Here is a 12,730-nt window from a genome sequence, read left to right on the forward strand (position 1 = left end):
ACGAAGGCGTTAATTTTGGCAGTTTTGGAAACTTCCGACCCAGGAGGGCTTTTCCTGTCTTCGTCCAGTCTCTGCCTCAAGAATTTAGCCATTTCTTTGATCCACCTGGATGTGTAGCCTCCTTTTGAGACCCAGAAAGGGATCTGATGTGAAAGAAATAGGAGCTGATCTCTCGAGGAGCTTAGATCAGTGTCCCATCCCTGACCTCGTCCTAGAGGTAAAGCTGGCGGACTGTTGACCCCACCTTTGACGTGGGGTCTCATACACACTGCTTGCTTTCTGAGTTTCTAAGGAGTAGAAATGTTGAAAAAGATACCAATGTTCCTCATTCAACTTTAACCCTTCCTGAATATATTGTATCTTAATGCCAGGCCCTGTGTTACTTTCCCTGCATTATTTAATCCACATAACAAGCCTATAAAGCAGATGCTCTTATTGTCCCTATTTTACGGATATATAAAATTAGGTTTATGCTTTTGCCTAAAGTGATGCAGCCAGGGTTTATTAACCCGGGACTCTGATTCCAGAGGCTGTGCTCTAACCCTAGCAAAAAGTTGCCTTTCTTGCTTCCTCTAGTACTTTTTATTTGTGGGATATGCAATAACTTAGTTTTATTTAAAAATTATTTATTTCAAATTTATCAAAATTAGTACATGCTAGTAACAAACATTGCACGAGTGAGCAAAGAGGGTATTAATTTTTCCTTTCTTTGGAAGTACCCCCCTCTCCCATCCCAAAGATAATGGTTTGGTGTGCATATAAATAGACTGATGTAGACATTTCAGGTTTATTTTTTTCCAGATTACTTTGCACTCTCCTAATTTACAACCTAAGAAGAGCTTCATTGGTTTGACATACTGTTGTGCTTTTGTCTCTTTTTTTAAAAAAAATTATTCAATTTGATTTGTAGGGGGCACATATCCCTTCTATTCTCCAGCTAGAACAATATGTGGCAGGTTTTTTTTTTCTTATTTGCTTGTTTTTATTACAAGCATGTGAATAACAAAATTAATTGTGCTTATTCTGACAGTTCAAACCATACAAAAGTATCTAAAGTAAAAGAATATTCTTTCCCTCCTTCCGTACCTAACCTAACAGTAATTTCTTAATATTATTAGATATCCAACTAGTTTTCTCATTTCCCCACTGTCCTATAAAATTTTTCTTCTTTTAAAAATTTTTTGGAATCAGAATTTATATAAGGTCTATTGCAATTGGTTGATATTGATTTTAAATATTATTTTATCTATAGGTTCCTTTCCTTATTTTTCTTGCATTTTCTCTTGTTTTTGAAGAAACTAGTCATTTGTCCTGAATAGTTTCTTACAATCTGGATTTTGCTCATTACATTCCTAAGATGTTTAACATTTTCCTCTGTTCTTGTGTTTTCTATGAATTGGTAGTTAAATAAGGCTTGATCAGATTCAGTTTTGATTTTTTTTTTTGCAAGACTGTTTCATAAATGATGGTGTATAATTCCGTCAGGAATTATATAATATCTGGTGTTCTTTTTGTGATAGTATCAGTCATTGAATATGATTGCCTAGGGCCCATTAATTCATTAGGGATTGCAAAGTGGTAATTTTAAAATTCATTCATTTTCATTAGTTGTAATACTTTTATAAAAAGACATTTCCTCACACCACCTATTTGGTTACCCTGAGGTACAGGTTGTATAGGAAAGACAGGATAAATGCTTGATATTTTTTGCCTTATTTATCAGTTTTTGGAAAGATGAGTTGTTTTCTTAGTATCCTCCAAACATGACCAATGAGAGTTGTTTTGTTTTCTTAATATCATTATAAACTCATGGATTTAAAGGTTTTTGATGTGTTCCAGTCCACTGCAAATATTATAATTGATGCTGAACTTGTCCCAAATTTGGCAAGTGAGAGATTTTTCTTGTTGATTCCTGAGGCTTTTTTTTTTTTAGATAAAGACAAATAACGTTTACTGCTTTTGTAGAATGTTTTCTTCAGTGTACATGACAAAAGAAATTATTTTGTCACTAATAAGTCATCAGCAAAAGTGTAGGCTAGTTTGATTATTCTCTCTTATTTCAGTTTCTATTCCATCATGTAAAAAACACTGTAGCAAATTTGGTGTAGGAGAGTCTAACTGCCTGAGGCACTTTAAAATTTTATTTATTTGAAACACTTTCATCATTATAAACAAGCTTTATTAAAGATTATGAATTCAGTTTCCAGGTGAACTATAAATGGTTTTCTACAGAGGAATTGCTTGATCTTTTCATGAATAAAACATATTTTTGCCCACTGGGGTTATTATTACCCATATAGTAAAATTGTAAGATTTTTCTGTTGTTCTTGAAATCTGTGATGTGCAGTATTTGATTTGTTCTCTGATCTATTTGTCTTCACTCTCTTTATAACCATTGAAACCGAGCTCATAATCTCTTAAGACCTGTGCTCCTCATGAATTATAAAAGAACATCTGTCCCTGTGGCAGTTTGTCATTTGATTGATAATTCTGGTTCCCTTTAAAAATGTTAAAAATGTCTGCTCTTCAAAACAGGCTGCAGTGAAAGGCATGAGAAATGCAGCAGAGCACTGATGGAAATCATAACTGACCTTAGCTTTTGTCCCATGGTAACAAGACTCTCAGTGTATTAGATCATTGCATACTATAGAACTACCAATATGCCATCCTCAAAGTATACAATTCAATGTCTCTCAGTACATCACCACTACCTAGTTCCAGAACATTTTTATCAACCCAAAGGAAACTCCATACCCATTAGGCAGTCAGTCCTCATTTCCAGCTCACCCAAGCCCCTGGCAATCACTAATCTGCTTTTGTCTCTATAGATTTGCTTGTTCTAAACATTTTATATAAATGGAATCATACAATATGTGGCCTTTTGTGTCTGGTTTCTTTCACTTAGCATGATATTATTATTTTAGCACAAAGGAGACTTCATTCCTTTTAAAATCTATTTTATTATTAATAGGCTTTATTTTTTAAAAGCAGTTTGAGATTTACAGAAAAATTGAACAGAAAGTACAGAGTTCCCATATACTCTTCCCCATCACACCTTCCTCACATCCCCCATAGTTTCCCCTTTTATTAATATCTTGTAATAATATATTATTAACTAAAGTCTATAGTTTACATTAGGGTTCACTCTTTGTGTTGTACAGTTCTGTGGGTTTTGACAAATATATAATCATTTGTCCACCATTACAGAATCAACAGAATAGTTTCACTGCCCTAAAAATCCCCTGTACTCTACCTGTTCATCTCTCCCTCCCCACTGAACCCCTGACAACCACTGACATTTTCCCTGTTGCCTTTTGCAGAATGTCATATAGTTGTAATCATATAGTATGTAACACCTGGCAACCACTGATTCTTTTTTAAAAATTTAAAAAATCTTTTAATTGAGGTAAAATTGACATATAAAATTATATTAGGTTCAGGTGTACAACATACTGGTTTAATATTTGTATACACTGCAAAGTGATCACCATAATAAGTCAAGGTAACCTCTGTCTGTCACCTTACATAGTTACAAAAAAATTTTTTTCTTGCAATGACAACTTGTAAGATCTACTCTCTTAGTAACTTTCAAATATGCAGTACAGTATTATTAACAAGTCATCATGCTATACATCACTGATCTTTTCAGAATATTATATAGTTGGAATTACACATGTGTAACCTTTTCAAACTGACTTCTTTCACTTAGCAGTATGTATTTAAGTTTCCTCCATGTCTTTCTGTGACTCAATCAATAGCTCATTTTATTGCTGAGTAATATTCTACTATGTGAATGTACTATAGTTTGTTTATCCAGTTACTTATTGAATTCAGGGCATCTTGTTGCTTCTAAGTTGTGGCAGTTATGAATAAAGCTTCCTTAACATTCATGTACAGGTTTCTGTGTGGACATAAACTTTCATATCACTTGAGTAAATGCCAAGGAGCATAATTGCTAGATCATATGGTAAAAGCCATATTTAGCTTTGTAAGAAACTGCCAAACTATCCTCCAAAGTGGCTATACCGTTGCATTCCACTAGCAATGAATGAGAGTTCCTGTTGCCCCATGCTATGGTCTGAATGTGTCTTCCACTTCCAAAATTCGTATGTTGAAATCCTAATGCCTAATGTGATGGTATTAAGAGGTGAGGCTCCTGGGAGGTAATAAGGTCATGAGGGCCCTCATAAAAAGAGATTAATAACCTTATGAAAGAGATCAGAGAGAAAGTTCCCTTGTCCCCTTCCACTATATGAGGACATATCGAGAAGTAGGCAGTCTGCAACCTGGAAGAAGGCATTTTCACCAGAACCTGACGATGCTGCACCCTGTTCTTGGACTTCCAGTCTCCAGAACTGTGAGAAAAAAATGTTTGTTGTTTATAAGCCACACAGTCTGTAGTATTTCTTATAGCAGCCCAGACAGACAAAGACACCACCAATATTTGGAGTTGTTAGTGTTTTGGAGTTCGGCCATTCTAATAAGTATATAGTGGTATCTCATTATTGTTGTAATTTGCAATTTCCTAATGACTTAAGATGTTGAGTATCATTTCATATGTTTGCCATCTGTATATCTTCTTTGGTGAGGTGTCTGTTCAAATCTTTTGATTATTTTTTAAATTGGGCTGTTTGTTTTCTTATTGTTGAGTTTTAAGAGTTCTTTGTATATTGGACAGATTTGTGTTTTGCATATATTTTCTCCCACTCTGTGTCTTGTCTTTTCACTCTTAACAGTGTCCCAATATCTTTTGCAGAGTAGAAGTTTTAAATTTTAATTAGAAGTCTCATTCTTAAGTTTTTCTTTCATGAATCATGCTTTTAGTGTTGCATTAAAATTTTATTGCCAAACCCAAGGTCACCTAGATTTTGCTCCTGTATTATCTTTTAGAAGTTTTTTCATTTTGTGTTGTACATTTAGATCCTTTTTGAATTAATTTTTATGTAAGTTATAAACTCTGTGTCTAGATTTCTTTCCTTTTCTTTGTGCATGTGGTTGGATGTCCAGTTGTTCTAGCAACAGTTGTTGAAAGGCTATCCTTTTTCCACTGAATTGATTTTGCTCCTTTGTCAAAGACCAGTGAACTATACTCATGCAGGCCCGTTTCCAGGCTATCTGGTCTATCCATTGATTTTTTTTTCTTCCAACTCTACACTGTCTTAATTATTATAGCTCTATAGAAAGATTTTAAGTCAGGTAGTATTAGTCCTCTGACTTTGTTTTTCCTTCTTCAATGTTTCATTGGCTATTCTGTGTCTTTTGCCTTTCCATATACACTTCAGAATCAGTTTGTTAATATCTACACAATAACTTGCCTGGACGTCATTGCTTTTTATGGGCTGAATAATTTTTCATTGTATGGTTATATACCACATTTTGTTTATCCATTTATGTATTGGTGGACATTTGGGTTGTTTCCACCTTTTGGCTACTTTGAATAAAGCTGCTATAAACATAGATATACATATATCTGTTAGAGCCCTTGATTTTAATTCTTTTAATACATACTCAGAAATGGAATTGTTCTATGGTTTGTTTGGTTGTTGGGTTCTGGTTGTTTTGCTCTGATCTTCATTTCTGAAATCTTTTATTTTCCTTTTTATTATTTCTTGAGTTCTGTCTTATCTATTTTCAAATCTTCCTTCTCTTTCCAATAACCTTTTGAATTTTTTGTATTTCCAATTTACATTTTTCAGCAATTCTCAAACTTCTGGGTATCGGGATTCCTTTAAATTCTTAAAAATTATTTAGGACTTCAAAAAGCTTTCACTCATGTGGATTATATCTACTTACATTACTGTGTTTGAAATTGAAACAGAAAAAATTTATTTATTTATTTTAATTCACTAAATGATAACTATAACATACCATTACATGTTAACATAGACATTTTTTATGTCCTAATTGAAGACATCCAGATTCTCATATCTGCTTCTGTGTTAAATCTGTTATGATATGTTATTTTGGTTTATACATATATTTATAGTCATGCCTCACACAGATATGTAGTTGGAAAATGGAGGAGTTTTAAATACTTTTTCAGTGCATAGTCTTCTTTAATATGACATGAAAACTGAACAAATGGTAGTTTGCCAAAGTTTAGTTGTGGAATCTGAAACCATATAAATGGACTTTTTGTATTCTGTTATATTTTTTTTAACATTTTTTATTGATTTATAATCATTTTACAATGTTGTGTCAAATTCCAGTGTTCAGCACAATTTTTCAGTCATTCATGGACATATACACACTCATTGTCACATTTTTTTCTCTGTGAGCTACCATAAGATCTTGTATATATTTCCCTGTGCTATACAGTATAATCTTGTTTATCTATTCTACAATTTTGAAATCCCAGTCTATCTTTTCCCACCCCCCACCCCCTTGGCAACCACAAGTTTGTATTCTATGTCTGTGAGTCTATTTCTGGTTTGTATTTATGCTTTGTTTGTTTGTTTGTTTAAATTCCACATATGAGTGATCTCATATGGTATTTTTCTTTCTCTTTCTGGCTTACTTCACTTAGAATGACATTCTCCAGGAGCATCCATGTTGCTGTAAATGGTGTTATGTTGTCAGTTTTTATGGCTGAGGAGTATTCCATTGTATAAATATACCACATCTTCTTATCCAGTCATCTGTTGATGGACATTTAGGCTGTTTCCATGTCTTAGCTATTGTAAATGATGCTGCTATGAACATTGGGATGCAGGTGTCAACCTGAAGTAGGGTTCCTTCTGGATATATGCCCAGGAGTGGGATTCCTGGGTCATATGGTAAGTCTATTCCTAGTCTCTTGAGGAATCTCCATACTGTTTTCCACAGTGGCTGCACCAAACTGCATTCCCACCAGCAATGTCAGAGGGTTCCCTTTTCTCCACAGCCTCTCCTGCATTTGTCATTTGTGGATTTTTGAATGATGACGATTCTGACTGGTGTGAGGTGATACCTCATTGTAGTTTTGATTTGCATTTCTCTGATAATTAGTGATATTGAGCATCTTCTCATGTGCCTATTGATTATTTGTATGTCTTCCTTGGAGAATTGCTTGTTTAGGTCTCCTGCCCATTTTTGCATTGGGTTGTTTATTTTTTTCTTATTAAGTAATATGAGCTGCTTATATATTCTGGAGATCAAGCCTTTGTTGGTGTTATTTGCAAAAATTTTTTCCCATTCCGTAGGTTGTTTTACTTACGGTTTTCTTTGCTGTGCAGAAGCTTGTAAGTTTCATTAGGTCCCATTTGTTTATTCTTGCTTTTATTTCTATTGCTTGAGTAGACTGTTCTAGGAGAACATTTTTGAGATGTATGTCAGATAATGTTTTGCCTTTATTTTCCTCTAGGAGGTTTATTGTATCTTGTCTTATGTTTAAGTCTTTGATCCATCTTGAGTTGATTTTTGTGTATGGTGTAAGGGAGTGTTCTAGCTTCATTGTTTTACATGCTGCTGTCCAGTTTTCCCAACACCATTTGCTGAAGAGACTGTCTTTATTCCAGTGTATATTCTTACCTCCTTTGTCAAAGATTAGTTGACCAAAAGTTTGTGGGTTCATTTCTGGGCTCTCTATTCTGTTCCATTGGTCTATATGTCTGTTTTGGTACCAATATCATGCTGTCTTGATGACTGTAGCTCTATAGTATTGTCTGAAGTCTGGGAGAGTTATTCTTCCAACCTCTTTCTTTCTCTTCAGTAATGCTTTGGCAATTCTAGGTCTTTGATGGTTCCATATAAATTTTATTATGATTTGTTCTAGTTCTGTGAAATATGCCCTGGGTAATTTGATAAGGATTGCATTAAATCTGTAGATTGCCTTGGGCAGTATGACCATTTTAACAATATTGATTCTTCCAACCCAAGAGCATGGGATATCTTTCCATTTTTAAAGTCTTCTTTAATTTCCTTCGTCAATGGTTTATAGTTTTCTGTGTATAATTCTTTCACCTCCTTGGTTAGATTTATTCCTAGGTATTTTATTACTTTGGGTGCTATTTTAAAGAGGATTGTTTCTTTACTTTCTTTTTCTGTTGATTCATTGTTAGTGTAAAGAAATGCAACTGATTTTTGAACGTTAATCTTGTAACCTGCTACCTTGCTGAATTCTTCGATCAGCTCTAGTAGTTTTTGTGTGGACCTCTTAGGGTTTTATATATATAGTAACATGTCGTCGGCATATAGTGACACTTTTACCTCTTCTTTTCCAATTTGGATCCCTTTTATTTCTCCCTCTTGTGTTATGACATCTTTTAGCTTGTTTTGAAATACTAAGTTTCAATTTTCATTTGTTTTGTGGATGAATCTTTCTGGAGTGCTTTCATTCTTCAGGGATGTTATTCTGCTCTTTTGTTTGTTTGTTTTAATAACCTCATATAAAATTTGACTGTAAACTTTTTCTGTGTTTCTTTGTTAAAGTGCATTAAGTTTTCCTATTCTTTTGGGTGGGAAGAGTGGGGCTGAATAGCTCTTCTAGTTTCAAGGTTTTGGAGCTCCCTTTTCTGTTGTGTCCACAAAGTACTAAAAAAAAGGGCTTTATGCTTCCTGAGATCTGCTATCTCTGCTTCCCTCCCTGACTTTTATCTGGACCTTCCCTTTCCTTTGAACCTATTGTCTCTATCCCATTCATTGTGGATTCTACTCCCACTGGTTCCTCTCAGGGAGGAGTCTTGTCTTAAAAAGCACCTTAAGACCTTATTTTAATGCAGTCCCTGGCACTCACCTACAAATGGGATCCTGTAGAACCTCCTTCCAGTTTTGGTTGCTATACTCAGTTTGGCTCACCACACTTCACACTTTATTGGCAATTTTGACATTCTCCTCTTTTCACTGCTATTAGAAGTCTAGTCTACATATACACATACTTACACACATACATAGTCTTTAAAACACAGTCACACACACATACACACATACACACATGCACACACACACACTCACAGTCATGTTTTTTCCTCACTTAATGTCTTGGAGATATTTCCATATGCGTATCTACAAGTCTGTCTCATTCTTTTTAATGACTGCATAACAATAATTAACATGAACATAGCACCATGTATCAGGCACACAAAGTTTTGTGTACTTTTACATGCACATACAGATAAATAGATATTCATATAATTCCTACAGCATCTTAGAGGTAAGTACTGTTATTACCTCCATTTTACAGATGAGGAAACTGATGCACAGAGAAGTGAATGACTTGTACAAGGTCACAGATCTACTTCATTGTCCATCATATCAATGAACTGCTACTTAGGCCATCTAGGTCTATTCTTCTACTGATGAGTCCCTTGGCAGTTTTCTTCTCCTTTTCCTTCCTCTTTTCATTCCCTGCCTCACCCATGTCCTTCTTTCTTTCCTCCTTTCTTTCTCTCTTTCTTTCTTTTCACTATCCTAAAACCTTTCTGCAATTGACATCTTTGTCATATTATCTATCCTGTCAAGATGTTGTGAGTATTATCTTTCAGGCTAAATCCTACCAGTGGGATTCCTGAATTTGTTTGTTTTGAGAACTTTTGGAGACTTGTACTACATCCTTCGGAGTAGTTAGAGAAACTCAAGGGTTCTATACAACCAAGGCTTGGTATCACTGCATTAGACTGTACTGCTGCTTTTAAAGGGGAGATCTGATCTTCTTTTGAGCCCTGAGTGTAGGACTTTTCACAGATGAGATTTGGAAGGAAGGAAGGCCTGTTTTCACCAATGCTGCTTTTATCCAAGCAGGGATCATAATTTATCTACTGATGATCTCTTTTCAGAACTGGTGGAGTCTCTTTCATTGCAGGGATCTTACGCTGGAAAAATCCATTCTATTGGTGATGCCTTCATAAATTTTAAAAATCTTCGATCCTTAGATTTATCAAGAAATTTGATCACTAGCCTGAAGGTAAGTTCTATATTCTACAACCAGTCAGTTCAGCTGAATTTATTTTTTTGATGGAAAGAAATAAAAGACAGATACTATCAGTCTGGGGAATATAAAATCTTCCTTTTAAATGTTTCCGAACTAAATTTTACTATTCACTGTAAAATTCTTTCAATTTTGCTTTATGTTTTATTATAAAATATTGGGAAAAGTTCCTTTTGTACTGAGAGAAGACTATATTAAACTGTCACTATCTAGGGTGATAGTACAGTTCTTAATGTGTGTCAAAAAATTACGAGGAGCAATTATAAAAGTACAAATTCTTAGTCCTTATTCTGAGAGAGATTCTGAGTTCATAAATCTGTGGTGGGCTCAGGACATTCCCAGAGGATTCTGATGTTCCATTCTGATGCATGGAACACACATAGAGAAACACTGACCTAAGCTGCTACTGTGAGCATTTTCTAGGAGGAGGAGAAAATGATGGTTTTGAAAACAAAGAAAAATTTCTAGGCCAGGGGATGGTCGAGCAGAGGGCAGTTCAGGAAAGTAGATAGGAGCACACTTAAGCAGAATGTATGAGGATTAGCAAACACATAGAAAGAGCTCTAAAAACATAAACACACACGGAGGTGGAAGTTTTGTTTTCTTTGTGGTAGAAATACCTTAAATGGTATTTCTTCCACTCTTCCCATTTTGCCCAGCTACAGGCCTGTTTTGATAAAGCCCTTCTTTGCAAGACTGAAGGTGAAAGACTCACACATGCCATCCGGGACTGATTAATGAGCTGGATTATTCTGCCAGTTTTGCATTTCTGGGGAAACTCATTCAAAAACACCCAGTATCAAGGTCTAAAATTAAGGGCCCTGAAAGGAAATTCAAGCTAGATCAAATTTCCAGCTAGGACTCTAAAAGCTGAAATTCCAAGTTAAACTAGGTCTTTAGACTACTTGGTAACAGCCATTTGTATTTAGCCCCAAAATTTCAGAAGTTGCTTCTGAGTCTCCTCTTCTCATAGGTATTTTTATCTGTTCTTTTCAGGCTAAAAAAATTGAGGGAACATTTCTGTAATTTGTTTTTGTGTTCCCTTTCTTTCCACTTCTGTAAGTTGGCTAAAAACTGTTGTGAAGATTAATCAAATTAGCATATATAATCAAAATATAACATATATAAGACTCCTGATATGGTGTTTGGCATATAGGAAGCACTTAGTAAATGCTAGTTTTCTAAATTGTTTTGCATCTATGATTTATCTGAATGTATTCATCTCTATCATTTTGCTTAATTTTCCCTAGGGGGGAAATGCTTTGTGATTATTTTTAGTATTACATTGGGTAATACACGAATTCATGCCAACTGGGAAAAGTGAGCAGAGGATATAAATTGTTTCCTTGGTTTTTTCATTTTTTAATTTATTACTTGAAAAAATTAGGGGGGGTGGGGTGGTAGTTAGGTTTGTTTATTTATTTGTAAGAGAGGTACTGGGGATTGAACCCAGAACCTTATGCATGCTAGGCATGCACTCTACCACTGAACTATACCCTTCCCCCTATGTTTTGTTGACTTTTAAACTGAGACATTAAAAGATTACTTGAGCTGGAACATTAGACACATTTAAAGACAGTCCTGGTGTTGGAGGGCATAGCTCAAGTGGTAGAGTGCATGCTTAGCATGCACAGGGTCATGGGTTCAATCCCCAGTACCTCCTCTAAAAAAGTTAATAAACCTAATTACCTCCTCTCTCCAAAACAAAAAGGAATTTTAAAAAATACAATAATAAATAAAATATTTTTAAAAATAAAGACAGTCCTAATGATACACTGCCCTGAAAGTGAGGCTAAAAGCACTGACAACTATTCCTAACCATTGACCCTTTCACAATGTAGAAGTTAATGGAACTGAAAAAAGCCAGAAAGAAATGCATGCTAATGTAAACAGGTTTCTATGCAGAAATGTTTTGAATATATCTTTGAGTTTTCTAAACTTCCTGCAATAAAAAGGGTAATTTTAACTGAGAAGAGAATAAAAACATTGTTTTATAAATACGTGATAGAAAATAATTTTATCTCTCTGAAATAACTCTCAATGACAGTTCCTTTTAGAGTAAGCAGTTTTACTACTAAAAGCATGTGATTATACATATGTTTACATGTTTGGAGATATTATCCTGAAATTTAGTGTTGACCAAAAGCACCTAACTAACCAAATACATAAAAATTAAACAATTGCTTTCAATAGTAGGTTTTAGCAAAGGAGGAAAACTGTGGCTCTTCCTCTCAAGTTTCCCAGTTTCAGTTGTACTGTTGCTAGGGAAGTGGAGGGGTGGTCTGCTAAGTCCACAGAAAGAGAACAGAAAAAGGAAGAACATTTCTACCAAGGAGAACTGACTGACTAGACAATGGGGAGCTTGTATGGTGGCAGTAACTCCAAAGGGGTAAACAAGGACAAAAGGGGCTCCAGACTGGTCCAGGAGGGAAGACTTGGAGATTGCATTGTTTTGTTTTGCCATGAAGTCCATTGACCCTAAAAGTGCAGTCTTGAGATATAAGAAAATATACATACACACTTAATTATTTTTCTGTGCCCTTCTCCCCAGATCCATCTCTTTTGCCTCCCTCCCTCCCTCCCTCTTTTACATTGTGTTTATGGGATCCAGAGAGTGATTGTGGCAAGGGTGAGAGAAGTGCAGAAGTGACTTGTCCTGGCTACCACTGGAAAGGATTGGATTGGGAGAGTGATGGGAGGCAACAGAAGTAGAGAATTTATTGCAGATATTTGATGTCAAAGTTTATAAAGAGGAAATGTATGATTATGAATTATCTAATGTATAATACATACAGTGTAATGGGCTGCAGCGTTCTTATTCTCAGG

At 35.1% G+C, this 12,730-nt stretch overlaps 1 protein-coding gene across 9 annotated transcripts in view; it reads left to right on the plus strand.

Annotated features, from left to right (window-relative positions):
* LRRC36 (leucine rich repeat containing 36) overlaps positions 1-12,730 on the plus strand; it is a 74,590-nt gene that overhangs the window by 576 nt on the left and 61,284 nt on the right. For all 9 annotated transcript variants that reach the window (XR_012075717.1, XR_012075716.1, XM_006203689.3 and 6 more), the window contains exon 2: positions 9,753-9,880. Coding sequence is in view for 7 of the 9 variants with exons in the window: in XM_006203689.3 (XP_006203751.2) it covers positions 9,753-9,880 (128 nt within the window). In the remaining 2 variants the exon portion in view is untranslated. The remainder of the gene's footprint in view (positions 1-9,752; positions 9,881-12,730) is intronic.

Source organism: Vicugna pacos, chromosome 9 (genome assembly GCF_048564905.1).
Source record: "Vicugna pacos chromosome 9, VicPac4, whole genome shotgun sequence".
Classification (NCBI taxonomy): Eukaryota; Metazoa; Chordata; class Mammalia; order Artiodactyla; family Camelidae; genus Vicugna; species Vicugna pacos.